The sequence below is a fragment of the Mytilus edulis genome, chromosome 10, assembly GCF_963676685.1.
Source record: "Mytilus edulis chromosome 10, xbMytEdul2.2, whole genome shotgun sequence".
NCBI lineage: Eukaryota > Metazoa > Mollusca > Bivalvia > Mytilida > Mytilidae > Mytilus > Mytilus edulis.
In genome coordinates this window covers 18,314,960-18,331,210 of record NC_092353.1, presented here as the reverse complement: position 1 = coordinate 18,331,210, position 16,251 = coordinate 18,314,960, and the positions used below count along the sequence as shown (strand labels likewise).

Below are 16,251 nucleotides of genomic sequence, written 5' to 3'. Positions count from 1 at the left end.
TAATCCAAAGTTCATTTCCACCTAGAAACAAAGAGTTTCCAACTTGTTTATAACCTTAACTTCAAAGCAACTAAAACAAACACATGTAATATTTATCATCATCAAAACTTAATAAATGGATTAAAATTCATATTATCCGAGAAACATAATTATGAATATATCTCTATCTTGGTTTCAGGTCGTAGGTCCGTAACTTCGTACTTATATTTTCTTCAACAAGGTCGAAGAGGCCGGCAGCATACCTTGACAGACAACTGAAGTTCCTCCCTTCAAAAATTACGCTCATCTAACGAAGAATTGATTCAAAGATGGCTGCCAAGATGGCGCTTGTTGTTCTGTTTGGATTTTCTCTTGTTTCCATTATTTCATCACAAACTAATTTTGAGTAAGTTACTTATAATATTTAAAGTTGTAGCCAGTAATCTGGATTGCATTATTTGCCCCTTTTAATAAAGGCGGCTCATTTTACAAACAATCTTCCACATAAATAAAAATACCCCTGGTTTTTGATTATGTTTGTGTTGCTCAGCCTTAAGTTTTATATGTTATGTTTTGTATACTGGTCTGTAATTTAGTCGTCTTTTGCATTTCATTTTTGGTCATGACATTGTCAGTTGGATTTCGACTTGCATGCATGAGATTGAATATTTCTTTGATATCCTTCAGCTCTATTTTGTGAAAAAAATTCAGTTCAATTAACCGTCAAGTCAAGTTTATTGTAATAATTATGTTTTTTGAAAGAGTCGCCAATTTTATTTTTTTATATCTTTACATTGTACATTTTAATTCCGTTCTTTATGGTATTGCAATAAGCGAGGCCTATATGCACGTCAATGATCTAACAAAAATTCGTCATTTAATGAACACGTGTAAAGTGCATCACATCCAAACTTGTGTTATTTTTTTCTGTATAATGAACAGGATATATATATATAAATAATAAGATGTGGTATGATTACCAATGAGGCTACTCTCCACATGAAACCAAATGACACAGAAATTAACAACCAAAAGTCACCGTAGGGCCTTCGACAATGAGTAAAACCTAAACCGTATACTCAGCTTTAAAATGACAAATGTAAAACAATTCAAACGAGAAAACTATATATTTTTTTCTACATGTATATAGTGACAATTGCCCTTTTCCTTAATATGGAATATAAGGAATAATAACTTTATACTTTTCAGTCCAATGCTAGTAACTCCACCTCATGTTTTAGTTCATGCTGCTACCTCTGGTGATTTTACTATGAAGGTAAATGTTTATGTTACATTTTATTTGTATATGCAATGTACTCTATGTCTTAAAACTGGCAAAGAAGGACTTTTCTCTTATAACCCTATAAATTGTAATAGGTCTATAAACGTTTAAATTCAATTTCGATTTCGCCAAAGAGACAACAACATGGACAACACGAAATGTTCAAAAGACATGTACAGATGAAAAGAACGGCTAAGTAGACCATTATGTAGACAATTACAATGTATGTGTTCATGTTTATATGTATAAGATCTCTAGGCCCTATCAGCTTTTATTTTGATTAGTGAAATATGGCAAGGCAAAGGTGTACAATAAACTTGAGTACAGAAAGGGCACATAAAATATCGGTATAATAATACACAACTACAAACAAAACAATAATTGTTAAAGTCTATCATATTATATACACTACCGTCTTGTTTGATTAGACGGGAATGAGAGAAATACGTTATAGATTACAGACTGTTTACTTTTACATCTGTATATACTCAGAAGATGTATGTAGAGATTTAAAGAATCTGTCGTTTATTTATTTTATTAATTGTAGAGTAATAATGGAGATATAAAGATTGGATACAATGAAACAGGCAAAGTCATCTTTGATAATGAAGACTTAAATTATATAATACAGGTATATCGTTGGATTGTAATTTTTACGTCAATGCAGTGTACTGTACTTATTTAAGAAATTCAAGAAATATATCATTATTGTATTTTGCATTGTCAGTAAGGTTCCGGATAACAAAAGGCCATCAACAGAAAACAGATTGTTAGACCAAGTTTAAACAAGTTATGAATGGGCTTACAGGTCATTTCAAAGGCTATATGTATTCAAAACTAAATCATTTAAAGGCAAGCTATCCGAGTTTCAATAAAGACAACCATTAACGAAACTGCTAACTTGGATGTCGGTATGAATGGAGACAAATAAACTCATCATAGATACCAGGATTAAATTTTTTTATTTACGCCAGACGCGCGTTTCGTCTTCATAAGACTCATCATTGACACTAGAATCAAAACATGTTTAAAAGGCAAAATAAAGTACGACGTTGAACAGCAATGAGGACCAAAATTCCTAAAAGTTTTACCAAATACAGCTAAGGTGATCTATTCCTGAGGTAGAAGAGCCTTCGTCTTTTCAAAAATTCAAAGTTTTGTTAACAGTTAATTTATAATTATGAACATATCGATGTGCTGACTACTGGGCGTGTAATACTGTTGGGGAAATAAATCTCCTCCAGCAGTGGCATCAACCCAGTGGGCACAACAAAACAATACCGTTAAAAAATTAAAACTTTATAAATGGCATGCTTACAAGGAGCTTTTTTAACTCACCTGGTCCAAAGGACCAAGTGAGCTTTTCTCATCACTTGGCGTCCATCGTCTGTCGTCGTCCGTCGTCGTTAACTTTTACAAAAAATTTTCCTCTGAAACTACTGGGCTAATCTTAACCAAACTTGGCCACAATCATCATTAGGGTATCTAGTTTAAAAATGTGACCAGTGACCCGGCCAACCAACCAAGATGGCTGTCATGGCTAAAAATAGAACATTGGGGTAAAATGTAGATTTTGGCTTATAACTCTGAAACCAAAGCATTCAGAGCAAATCTGATACGGCGTTGAATTGTTTATTAAGGTAACACGATACCGAATGGCATATCTCCCGATTTCCAAACTTTTTGGCACACGTGTTCTTTGAATCGAGTTACATCGGAATATGTAATAAAAAATGGGGGTCACCATTTTTGTTTTCTTGGTATTTTCATAGGAAAACGTCAATTTTGACAACAAATTTACATAGGTATATAGGGGAAATGCCTATTTTTCGGCTTACCTTTATAGATTTTCCAATGAATGCCTATGTTCTTATATACGGAGAACAACAAAAAACTAACGTTATATCCAGGATTGCAAGCTGAATCCATACACGTATAGAAAATCATATGTCACCATCCTTGTTTTTGAGATAAATGGCTTCAAAGTTGATTGGTACCCTTAGAATTTGACCGAAAACATGTGACGTTATTGAATACAGAATGTAACGTTATTCCTACTACTCAGAGATATGGAAAACAAAATATGTGTCGGGATCTGAATGATTTTTTTTTTATTTTCATTTCTCATGTCGGGTTTCGTAAATTTCCTAGTAATGCAATATAAAATTCTACTGATATAATTTATTTCGTCCTGCACATGGAAATTTCACTCACATGAATTACCATTAATCTCGTCTGATTTTCACACCAAACGAGCTCATATACCTGAAACTTGCTTGAACTGGTTGGTTTGGTTCCACGTGAATCTAATGATAATAATTCATAAATAAATCACCGGAATTTGGAACACGTTAAATTCAGGTAAATTTTTACAATAAGATTATTCAAATAATATCTTTATTCCAAAATTTAATTAGTTTGAATTACTGAGTTTTTAACTCCATCATTTAAGACAACGGTGGTATCATTGCTTCATCCACGCAGAAATAGAGTATAAAAATTTGATTCAGTTAACAGTTGCGCGGTTTTTGATGGTCGTTCAACGTTCAGTGGCAAATAGTTCATGCATGTTCGGGACGATACATTACAATTTTGAAAACAGCTGTTTATAAAGGACACATTTGATGCACCAGTCAAAAAAAGGTTTAACATTCTGCTAGTTGTGGAAATAATGATCCTGAAAAAATACACATTCTAAAAAGTGAAATAACAAACTCAAAGAAAAATTCAAAACTTATATTCTTGACTTGCTACGTACATTAGTATAATGTACTCTGCGTGGTGTAAATGTGTGAGTTGGTTGCTCAGCAAGTCGGACAAACATTGCAAACTGCAAAATTTTACGAAGTTCAACAGTCTGTCATTTGTGGAAAATTATTTACAAAACAAATATTGAGATCATATATGTATTCTTTAAAGTAAAAATAACTGCGAAATATAAAAGTTCCAGCTTGAAATTCCACATGTTGGAGATGTAAGGCGGAGTCTGTACTCTGCGTGCCTTTTATATTTTATTAAAATGCATAATCCAGCAACCTTTCCTGAACATAAAATAAAGAAAACCCAGACGATATGCGCACCTTTAATATGAGTAGTAACACCAGGTACATAATTTAAACCTGAAGCAAAAAGACTACGAACGGACATGGGTGAAACTATATGATGATATATGTGCTCTATTAGGATTTTGGTGACAAAACATATTTTTGAATATGCAGTTCATATAACGGAAAGGTAATATGGAGATCTAAAATGAAGTAGCAATGTGAGCAAGCTAACATTTCAGTCATTTTTTCTTTGGGGGAAAGTTGATTAATTGGCAATTTTACCGCACCTCCTTATTTCAATATTCAATTTGTTTGAATTTTCTCCAGAAGAACAAAAGTTTTAAGACTTAAACAAATATGTACTAAGAGACTTTAAGACTTAAAGAAATATGTACTAAGAGACTGAAATGTTACTGTGATAATTATACTCCATAAACTTATCAAAACTCTCCAATTTAGAGCCCAACGTTTACTAAAACTACAAATTAGAAATAAAAAGATACTCGTCCAATAAGCATTAGTCACAATTTGCTTGATGTCTTTGGTTTTGGTGTCGTTAAATGTCCAGATGTTGATTTCTTATTAATTGCATATCCTATATCTCCGTTTATCATACTAACAGCCAACTGTTGTACATATAACATATTCCATATATTTTTCTTTGTATTTGTACGTTTACAAATAAAGTCTCATGTTGCCCCGCTTCCATAATGAGCAAGCGGTAACGTAGATAATTCTTTGTGCGTAAATGTTCGCAAACTTTGTTGATTTCTTTGAATCTAAATTTTAACAACTAAAGTTTCAAGTGATGGTTGTAAATTGTAGGATTGATTGCTGGTTGATTAACGTCCAGTGGCAAATATTTTATGCATGTTCAGGACGAGAACAAGTTAACAATAGACAATACAACCCGCACAGCCAAATGGACGCCCCACTTTGAAAGCATTTTACTGCCGGTCGAAATAAGACCAAGTGACCATCTCTAGTCACCCTTGGGGTGTAAATTGTAGGATATAAACAAAATGTAAAAATTATGTACATTGTCAGAAATATAAAGCGTGTTTGTACTCACTACGAAACAAGTGGAAAACTCGGCGAGTCTCGCTTTGCATCGTGTTTCTAAAGCTAGTACAAATACATTTTATATAACAATGAACATATATATAGTATATTTATCCACACAAAGAAATACATACAGTTCTTTTTTACATGTATATAGATCTACATGAAAGCTGCATGCTTGTTCTAAAAACTCAGGCTTTTCCCGACGCCTAGTATGTGAGCAATATGCCCCTCAGGGCCTAAAAGGGCAACTATAATGTTAATTCTCTTCCAGTCGTTTTGTCTCCGAACTTGTACATGTACATTATATATAATTATTTCCATCTCTAATCACACAAACTGAAAAACACACTACCACCGAATACCCATGCAAGCGTAAATTAACACGAATATAAAATCTAAATGATTTCAAGATCTAGCTATTTCAGTCTCTTTCTACCGTTTGAATAATAATTAGTCAGTCGTTTTTTCGAGAGAAAATTTTGTAACGGAACCAGTCTGATTAGAGCCGGTCCCGACTATCAACTGTCTATAGGACTACAAATCTAGCACTTTATTTTTAAAATGTTTCCGAAACTATATCGGATTTGCTCTGTACAACCAATGAATTTCAGAGACTGTTTATACTGGAACACAGAGAAAGTCATTAGGCAAAATTACCATGTTAAACCATTTCTTTGCATTCCATATTAACAAACTATTTTCTGTATGAGTTTCAAAGTCTGCTTGTATTGTGTTTTTCTCGCCTAATTCTATCCGTATTCTCATCCAAATAAATTTCCTTTTTCCATTTTGATCGAGCGGTGTTTTAAACGACCATTTTTATAACAAGAATTAATAGATGTACAATTGCCAGTGTTTATTACACATCATACTAAGTTTCTATAGATTGTATTTCTATTTTCAAAACAGAATTTTGATGGGGATACGGCGTGCATCATGAATAAGTATTTATTGCAAAAATAAACCAAGAATAAAATAAAGTGATAAAACTCAGTCTATTATGCATAAGAACATATATAGATAAATCTTTCAGATGCTTAAATATTAAAGAAACAGAATATTTAAAAGTAATGTAATACATTTTTAATACAAGATTAACGATGAGTAGTAGAATTGCCGGAAAACGATAAAGCAAATAAGTTAACCGTTATATATTGCATCAAAACTCTCGGCACTCTGCATCTAGAAAAAGTTACCGTTAAAAATGTCACATAGTAATCAAAAATATTTCTTTTTTATCATTTAATCACTTTGTGAAAACCTGCTACATTGGCTTGTCTGTGTGAACGTTATTCGATAACGTCAGGAACGGTAACTCGTGGCGTAACGTCATTCGGTATCGTGTTACCTTAAGTCGAGATCTATCTGCCCTGAACATTTTCAGATGAATCGGATAACCGGTTGTTGGGTTGCTGCCCCTGAATTGGTAATTTCAAGGAAATTTTGCCGTTTTTGGTTATTATCTTGAATATTGTTATAGATAGAGATAAACTATAAACAGCAATAATGTTTAGCAAAGTTAGATCTACAAATAAGTCAACATGACCAAAATGGTCAATTGACCCCTTAAGGAGTTATTGCCCTTTATAGTTATTTTTTACCAATTTTTCGTAAATTTTTGTAATCTTTTACACAAATCTTCTCCTCTGAAACTACTGGGCCAAATTTAAGCACACTTAGCCACACTCATTATTAGGGTATTTAGTTTAATAAATATGTGCGGTGACCAAGCCCACCAATCAAGATGGCTGCCATGGCTAAAAATAAAACATAGGGATAAAATATAGATTTTGGCTTTTTTCTCTGAAACCAAAGCATTTAGAGCAAATCTGACGAGGGGTTAAATTATTTATCAAGTCAATCTTTATCTGCCCTGAAGTAAGATCAACAAATAAGTCAACATGACCAAAATGGTCAGTTGACCCCTTAAGGAGTTATTGCCCTTTAAAGTCAGTTTTTAACAGTTTTCATTAATATTTGGTAAATTATGTAAATTTTTCACAAAATATTTTCCTCTGTAACTAAAGGGCCAAGTTTATTATAGATAGAGAAAATTGTAAGTAGCAAGAATGTTCAGTAAAGTAAGATCTACAAACACATCACCATCACCAAAACACAATTTTGTCATGAATCCATCTAAATATTGAATATTTGAAAGACAAGCATGCATAAAGACCGAAACAGTTACAGAGCTATATAAAAAGGAACTTCAAATAATGGCCAAATGCATCTTAGGTCACCTTTGACTGAGTTATAACTTGTAAAGGAATGATGGAGAAAGAACATCCTAATTGTCTTCCTCTACTAGAAAAAAGACGAATACTTATTTAAATGCCAGTAAACTGTACAGCTGAACTTACCTCAAGGGGGAAAGCTAGACAACTCAAATGATAAGAGAATGACCACTCACAACTGCCGATACATTGCACGTTTGTCAGATACGAACATCAAGTTTTGTTACCCCTTAGTTTGATACTTTAAACATAAACAAATAAAACGTTAAAAAAACTAACAATATACAATTAAAATATTAGCTATATTTTAAATGTATTTTTTTGAAGTGTTTGGTTGTATAAAAAATAAGCAAGAACACATTTTGGTTTTTTGAAAGTGTTATATTACAATTTTGTCTTTGACAATTGTTATATTAAAATTTTGTCTTTGGCAATTGTTATAGTAAAATTATGAATTGCCAAAGACAAAATTTTAATATAATAACGAAGTATTGTGAAGTTGGTTGCATTTTAATAATTGTGTAACACAAACAAATACATTTATTTTTGCAAGATTAGGCTTGTGTGTTTACTGAGAAACAAAAAGCAAATATGAGTGAACAAATGGAAAAAAATCAATTGTGGGTCAGACAGAGGTGTGAAAACGATGCGAGCAGTTGGTTATACCCTATACCAAGCTCTCATTATTGGCCCAAATTGATTTCAATTCATTTCAGCTGATTCTGAGTCAACCTCCTATCTGGGAAGAACATTCTACGTTTGGATATATTGGAGAATTTCACGCAGGAGACAAAATAGATGTAAACGTCATAGCTAAGGTATAAATTATGTAAATGCATTTTTTAAATGGTATGTGTTACAACTCTTATTTTCAATCATATATTATAGGAACACTGAAGACTGTGTCATTGAAAGGCTAAAACATTTAACCAATAAATAGGCAATGCATGCAAAATAAAAAATAGAATTGTATAAAAGGTCTCATTCAAATGTTTGACATTTGGTTCTGATCCGATAAAAGAATTAAAGCCAGAAGCAGTACGTCAATTTTAAAAATCGTATCCTCTGAAACTACATGGCGGCATGTTTTACACTTTTAAAGATCATTAATCTGTAGACATATATTCGAGCCTTTATGGTTGACTTTCTGAAATTATTCAACATCTCACAGCGGTATACTACTGTTGTCTTTATTTATTCAAAACTTATTTAATTTGTTTTTGTATTTATATTGTCTCATAGATCAAATGTTTCCGTTCAATGTATGTGCACTTGTGTTACTATGCCTTTTGATTGAGTTCAGCCATTTCAATTGACATTTTATAGTGTGTCTTCCTATATTATACTATTGGCTGGGTAAGGGTGAAGAATGTTACCTATTAAAACGTTTAACCCCGGTGCATTTGTTTGCACCTGTTCTAAGTTTGGAATCTGATGTTCAGTAGTTGTCGTTTGTTGATGTTGTTCTTAAAAGTTTCTCGTTTGTATATAGATTAGACTGTTGGTTTTCCAGTTTCATTGGTTTAACACTAGTCATTGTGGGACCCTTTATTATAGCTTGCTGTTCGGTGTGAGCTAGTGCTTTGTATTCAATACCGTACTTTAGCGTTTAATTGTTTTTCTTTTACAAATTGTGATTTGGATGGAGAGTTGTCTCATTGGCAATAAATACCACATCTTCTTATATCTATTTGAAAATCTTATTAAACGGAGCATAAGTGATTATCATGACATCGTGATAACACTGCACAGGAGAACAAATGAAATTTTAAAACTTGATTTTCTCTCATAAATTCATTATCATAGCATATAAATGTTATTATTAGAATTGTCAGGTCGAAAACTTATAGATTTTTCCGGGCTACATAAAAAATGTGCTTCGGTCCACGCTTTTGCACTCCAATAAAATTACCTAAAGAACCATTAAATTCCAAAGTACAAAATTATGTATCAGATTAAAAAAAATTGTGTTGTCTCATAAGAAAACTATATATTAATGTGAGTTTAGTTAACATTATGTCGTTGTAGGATCCGGAAGGACAACCGATTGTGTATGCTATTGTAGCCGGAATGTTACCACCTGGGGTAAAACTAGAACCTGATTCCGGTCGAATACATGGACTGATTCCGGATTCTGACGCCACTTACACAATAACAATTAGAGCTACAGATATACATGGTCATTTTGCTGATAGTGTATTCAAAATTGTTACCCGTGGTAAGCATATTTCATTTTTCGGTGCATTTTTGTTCTGAACTACTTCATTTTTTCCAAGACATGCTTTCCAAAATATGCTTTTTTGAAAACAGACTGATCGAACTTTGATTCCTGATATAAGTACATTAAATAACAAATAAAAAACAACCATATCTTGACATTTTATTCTTTCTTACTTAGGAATAATATATTGCACAAAGAAACCCTGTGTCCATCAAGGCGTTTGTTTAGATGAAACTACGGGATACAAGTGTTACTGTCCCAACCCATATGGTGGTCTTAGATGTGAAATTGGTACGTATCAAAATAATAAAATAATAATAGGCCAACAATGTCTCACTCTTTCAAATAAAAAAAACCAAACACAATTAGATTCATTATGAGACTCTCAACAGACTGGATTGACATTCTCTTATCAACTATTCAAAACAAAAGACAAACTCATAAACTAATGAAAAATCATCATTTAAGGGCAATAGCTCCTTTATTATATCAAGAGGTGTCGGTCATATAGGCAATTTTGAAGATCTTCTATTGCTCCAACTTTTCATTTTACAGTTTCTATCTATACAAAACAGTTTCCAAGATAATAGGTCAAGGCTTAAAAACTTTTCTATTCAAAACATGCTATTTATAGGCAATAACTCCTAAAAGGAGTGATCTGATCAAGGAAAGGAGGTAGTTCATGCATTCTGACCATTTTCGCCCTGTCATAATTTCTACAAAAGCTTGGTTTTTTTTAATAAGACAATTTAAATTGATTTAACCTTCTAGTTTATTTTAGTCATGGCAGCCTTGTTTGTTTGATGGCAGAAACAAAAAAGTATTTTAAGTATCTTAAAATCATGTAGCTGGAATTTAGTTAAAATTGGATAAGTTACGGTAAATAACTATGTCACAGATTTTGGTAAAGCTTAAGCTCGTAGAACTTTTACTGAAAAACAAATATAAAATACATTTATCTTACGTATTATCTTAAATATCAAAATAGCTTCATATCATTTGTAAAGAAAGCACATAAAATCTACAAAAACTGTTCCTAAATTTATCTAAAAGTCATGAAATCTCCAATTTCAAATCCATTACGTAAATGTACGTTCAATGATGTTAAAAGATAATAGGATCACCTATTTCGTGTTTACGCTATACATAATTTAAAGTGGTGTTCTATGTGAAAGATGTACCACAAAACATCACAAAAAGCGTTACGCTATATGAAACGCCATTGTTTGTTTGTTTTTCACTATCAAATAGGTAACAGATTGGTTAAATGACCAAAAGGAAGTAGGAAATTATTATTCCTTGACCTAAGTGGTTTTAGAGGAGATAATTTTTGTAAACGTTTACGACGACTTCGGAGGACGGACTTTAAGTAATTGCAATAGCTCAAAAAGACCCAGATGAACTTTAAAGCAAACAATAGCTCGCAAAGAGCCATGAACTTAAAAGCAAGAAAACAGGCAAATTAGCAAATATAAGCTTTCAATTTTAAACAATAATTTTCAAAGAGATAAAAACAAAAACATTTCAAATATAGCTTAATTAATATACAATTTATCATTTTAACCAATTGTCTCCATAAAAAGACTGTCGCAGTAACAGTCTAATTGGACCAACAAACGCCAAAGCTATACCCGATGCCAGTTTAACAGGATACAATATGTACAGTACGTATTCGGCGAAAGATGCAAGATGGAATGCAGGTGGATGGTACGGAATGGATTCAACGTCTTATTTACAAGTAGATTTAGGTTGGTAAAATATATAGAAAGAAACAATTGTTATGCATTTTATGTTAGTACCACCACGAATCTGAAATTGCCTCTTTGGTTTGAAGATATAATTTCTAATCATTCATTGCATATGCAATAGGACGAGGTTGTATATCAATATTCACAAGGTACACTAGACAATAGTTTAACTTCTATTGAGTAAAGCCATTTGCAAATGAGTTTTAGGCCATAATGTGATCTATCATTACTTGCTATCTTTGTCATTTGAGAATGTGGTGGATCAATGCCAATGAGACAACTCTACTACCAAAAAGACCAAATGCCACAGAAATTAACAACTAAAGGTCAAAGTACAGATGATAGCAACCGAACCATAGGCTCCTGACTTGGGACAAACACTCTTTTACTGTTGGACTCTTGTGAAGAGCTGTCTCATCGGCAATACACCACATCTTTGTTTTATACATACATACAGAATACGGTGGGGTTAAACATGTAAGTGGGCTCCCAAACTTCCTTTTAACTTGGGACAGTAATAGCACAACATGAGAACAACCTATAAAAATCAGGTAATGGAAGCTAACTCATCAGATGGATACAAATAGAAATACATCTAACATAAACAGGGTGGACGTGACCGAGTACTTGTACATCCCAACAACAATAATACAGTAAGTACAGATATGATAGTACTGACAGTTACTGACAGAAGATTCAAAACCAAAAACAACTTATTAAAAAATCATGTATCTAAAACTAAATTATCAATCAGTTTACATCCAACATCAAACTGATTTAGTGTAAATACGTCAAAACAGTCAGAAGAAAACATGACCGTGCACAATACCAAGATACAGATAACTGCAGATTGTAGATCCATGAAAGTGCATATGCATATAAGAATAATATTTAGTTTGGTTTTAGTTTACTGATAAAAAAAATAATATTTATACCAATAAAAAGATAAACAATATTCAAAGATCTAATTACATTGTTGAATTGGTTACCTTTTTAAAAAAAATTATTTAAAGGATCGATACGTTTACCAGGATCGTTTCTAAATTTCCGGGCACGGTAAACAACATATCCGTACAAATGACGATGTGCTATCGCGTTTAAAGTCTGTTTCTAACCATGATTAATAATTGTGTATTTGCATCACAGTGTTGATAAAAGGTGCACTAGCTACAAGTTATATTAAAAATCTGAACTATGATTATATGCCCCATGTATGGCCATTATGTTTTCTGGTTTGTGCGTCCGTTCGTCTGTTCGTCCGTCCGTTCATTCGTTTATCCGTCTGTCCTGCTTCAGGGTAAAGTTTTGGTCGAGGTAATTTTTGATAAAGTTGAAGTCTACGCAACTTGAAACTTAGTACACATAATCCCTATGATATGATCATTCTATTTTTAATGCCAAATTAGAGTTTTCATGGTCCACTGAACATAGAAAATGATAGTGCGGATGGGGCATCCGTGTACTAAGGACACATTCTTGTTTTTTTCCCAAACATTTATGAAAGTGAAATAGCGAAATAATAATTCGTTTTTAGCAGCCAGTTTGGCTCAATTTTGTCAAATTAAGCTAAGAAATGTAGATGATGAATTATTCACTTATTCTAATATGACATGCTTCTTTAGCTTTGTAAAGAAATCATACTTTATTGACCGTACTTTATTATCCAATAAAATTAGTTTACACATGCGTATATTGACCACGGCAGAAAAATGAATTTTATTAAATTGGTATACGCATTTAATGTATTTCATTAACTTGGGACACTTTCAAACACTAAAATATGATACATATTTTGTTACTAATACTTTTACAATGACAACAATGTGCTACTATTCGAAATTGACATACATTATATTTGACCTAGATACCGCAACGTTCATGTTGGCTGTTCTAACTTCAAAACCCCTCCCACTGAAAAACACGTTTCATCTATCTTGTTAAAAGGCATGTATATAATAATTTCATTGAAACATATGATCTGACGATAAAATATAAAATAAAGTATAGGTGAATTATAACTGTTGTACAGCTGAAATGACAAAATTGTTTCATATTTATGATAAAATGGATTGACCCAAGCAGGGAATCGAACCCCATTCTCCTATAAAAAAAAAAATAGGCGTAATTACCAATATACCACCAAGGTTTCCAATCCATTTTACAAATGCAACAAGATTGTCTCTCGGTATTAATTTTAATCATCATGTAATACAGCATTTGAAATCGTCAGATGCACAAAGACGTACGTGCCCTTTTATCAACTTTACAGGGTGTAGCTACCGCAAGTTTAGTCCAAATAATTATGACGTCTGGCAAGGCTATTTTATTTATTTTTCTGGGACGCCGTTGAAGGAAGGCGTCCCAGAAAAAAAAATTAAAATAGCCTTGCCAGACGTCGTAATTATTTGGACTACCGCAAGTATAAATAAATCTCTGTCAAAGGGCCCCTCCTGCCAAGTCGAATGTCAGCATAACTTTATCAAGGAATCCTCTATCAGATATGAACATATTTACCAATGCTACAATAACCGGCGGAACATTTACAAATTAAATTAATTTCGCTATCGCTCTGGCAAAAATAATCACGAATATAATGCAACCCACGTTAAAACTACAATAAAGTATAGCTGGCATCAATTATTTCTTAATTTTTTCGCCTATTGTGCATATATTTGTTGTTGGGTTTTTTTTGGAAATTACACTGTTGATATATATATATGTATTTAAATGTAGTTACCCAAATGTTGGTTTTTCCTCATCTCTCACCTTGTTCTGAGAAAATCGACACTCATTTGATAAATAAATGAACTATACTTTAGTGCTGGGAGTACAAACCAAAAAGAGTTCGATGTCTTCCCGATTGTCCCACTTTTTGAAATTACAGGTACAAGTAATTACGTGGGACAATCGGGAATATGTTTGTGGGACAACTGGGAAGTTTAAATGTGGGATAATTGGGAATTGTTTTGATAGTGAGTTGTAGTTAATTAAAAGTTACTCATCAAGGTAGATTATAAAATATGGAGAAAAAAACCATTAACATATCTTTTTTGCACATAGTAGGTACAATTGAAGTATCATCAAACATGGAAATTGATATGAATTTATCAAATTTTAGTATTAGATGGATATTTGTTTTTAATTAGTTTTAATTGGCTTTGAACTAGCTGTTAGTAACTGCGAATATTCAGTAGATTATGACGTCAAGCATATTCCAGAATTATGTTTTTATGAGGTGCTTCATTGTACATGTTAGAGTTCAAACAATTATGACCATGTGTACATATTTCAAATGTAGTCTTCAATTTGCTAATGCAGTTCACCATAGACACAAAATAAAAATACTCGGCTATCAACGGCTACTCTAGAATTTATATTTTAGAATACAATAATTTTACTTTTAGGAAATGTATCTCATATAGACAACTTTCAAATCAAAGGTCGAAGTTCCAGCCCTTCAGCTTATAATACTGGCAGTTTCTACATACAACATAGCATTGATGGAAACATATTCCATAATTACACATCGAGTTCCAACGGAAATGTATATGTAAGTGATTAAATTGAGGTGTTTGGGTTTTTCATTCAGTAACACGAATACACGTCAAACTTATTCTTCCAGAACACCTGAGATCACCCCCAGTTTTTGGTGGGCAGGACACGTTGCTCAGTCTTTAGTTTTATATATGTGTTTTGTGTAATATTGTTTGTCTGGTTTGTTTTTGGTGTTTTTTAGCAATGGCATTGTCAGTTTATTTGCGACTTGTGAGTGTGAATGTCCCTCTTGTATCTTTCGCTTCTCTTTAAACTAAGAAGGCAGGCATCAGTCTCCCCTCGGCTTGATAAAAGGGCAATGGTCAAACTTATTACATTTTCCTAGTAAGCCTAAGTAATTTTATAAAGTAGTGTAACAAATCCAGATTACTGGAAAATACAGTTTATATGATCGGCTATTCTAACAAGGTCCCTCATTTAGTCTATATCTGGATTTTTATTGTTTAGGCAAGAGCATTCTTATGAACGCCAATACGAAAAATCGCTTAACGAATTTCTAACTTCAGAGATTGGTATTTTCGTTTGTAAACATAGGTATTAATTTACGGATGTATTGTAATGAAACTGAGTTTCTTAAAAAGATAAATATGCATAATGGTAATATAAATCTAGAAATGATACAAAAGTAGATGTAAAAACAATAAAACTTTATTAGGCCGTACTTTAACCTATAATGGTTTACTTTTTAAATTGTTATTTGTATGGAGAGTTGTCTCATTGGCACTCACACCACATCTTCCTATATCTATTATATAAATAATTTTGAAGTGCATTTAGCTAATCTGATCATAATGTCATCCATACCATTCGTATTTTTTGTATAGAATCAGACATTTAATGTTATTTGGTATTTTGCAGACTTTCTCTGGTACCACGTCTAGCAGTGCTCACCAAGTCAATCCACCCGAACCGTTAGATACCAGATTTATCCGATTCTTCACCTTGACGTGGCATAAGAGTTACAAACCGTACATGAATATGGAAATCCATGGCTGTCATAATAACTTATAAGAATATATTTAATTAAACGCTACTGTCTGCTTTGTTATAACTTCAAAAACTTCTTTAACTACACATTATGTTTACAAAAGATAGTTAAACCATTCCAACTATTTTTACA

At 32.5% G+C, this 16,251-nt stretch overlaps 1 protein-coding gene across 2 annotated transcripts; it reads left to right on the top strand.

Annotated features, from left to right (window-relative positions):
• The first annotated feature begins 272 nt into the window (after positions 1-272).
• Positions 273-16,182, top strand: LOC139490550 (uncharacterized). Of its 2 annotated transcripts, XM_071277372.1 has the most exons (9): positions 273-385; positions 1,189-1,255; positions 1,809-1,892; positions 8,324-8,425; positions 9,636-9,825; positions 10,006-10,119; positions 11,412-11,576; positions 14,981-15,126; positions 15,990-16,182. In XM_071277372.1, exons 1-9 carry the CDS (start codon positions 309-311, stop codon positions 16,140-16,142), a joined length of 1,098 nt encoding a protein of 365 aa, XP_071133473.1. In that variant the 5' UTR covers positions 273-308; the 3' UTR covers positions 16,143-16,182. The 2 variants fall into 2 exon arrangements, with proteins under 2 accessions (XP_071133473.1, XP_071133474.1); XM_071277373.1 differs by lacking the exon at positions 14,981-15,126 and having other exon boundaries at positions 15,990-16,137.
• Positions 16,183-16,251: the final 69 nt, after the last annotated feature.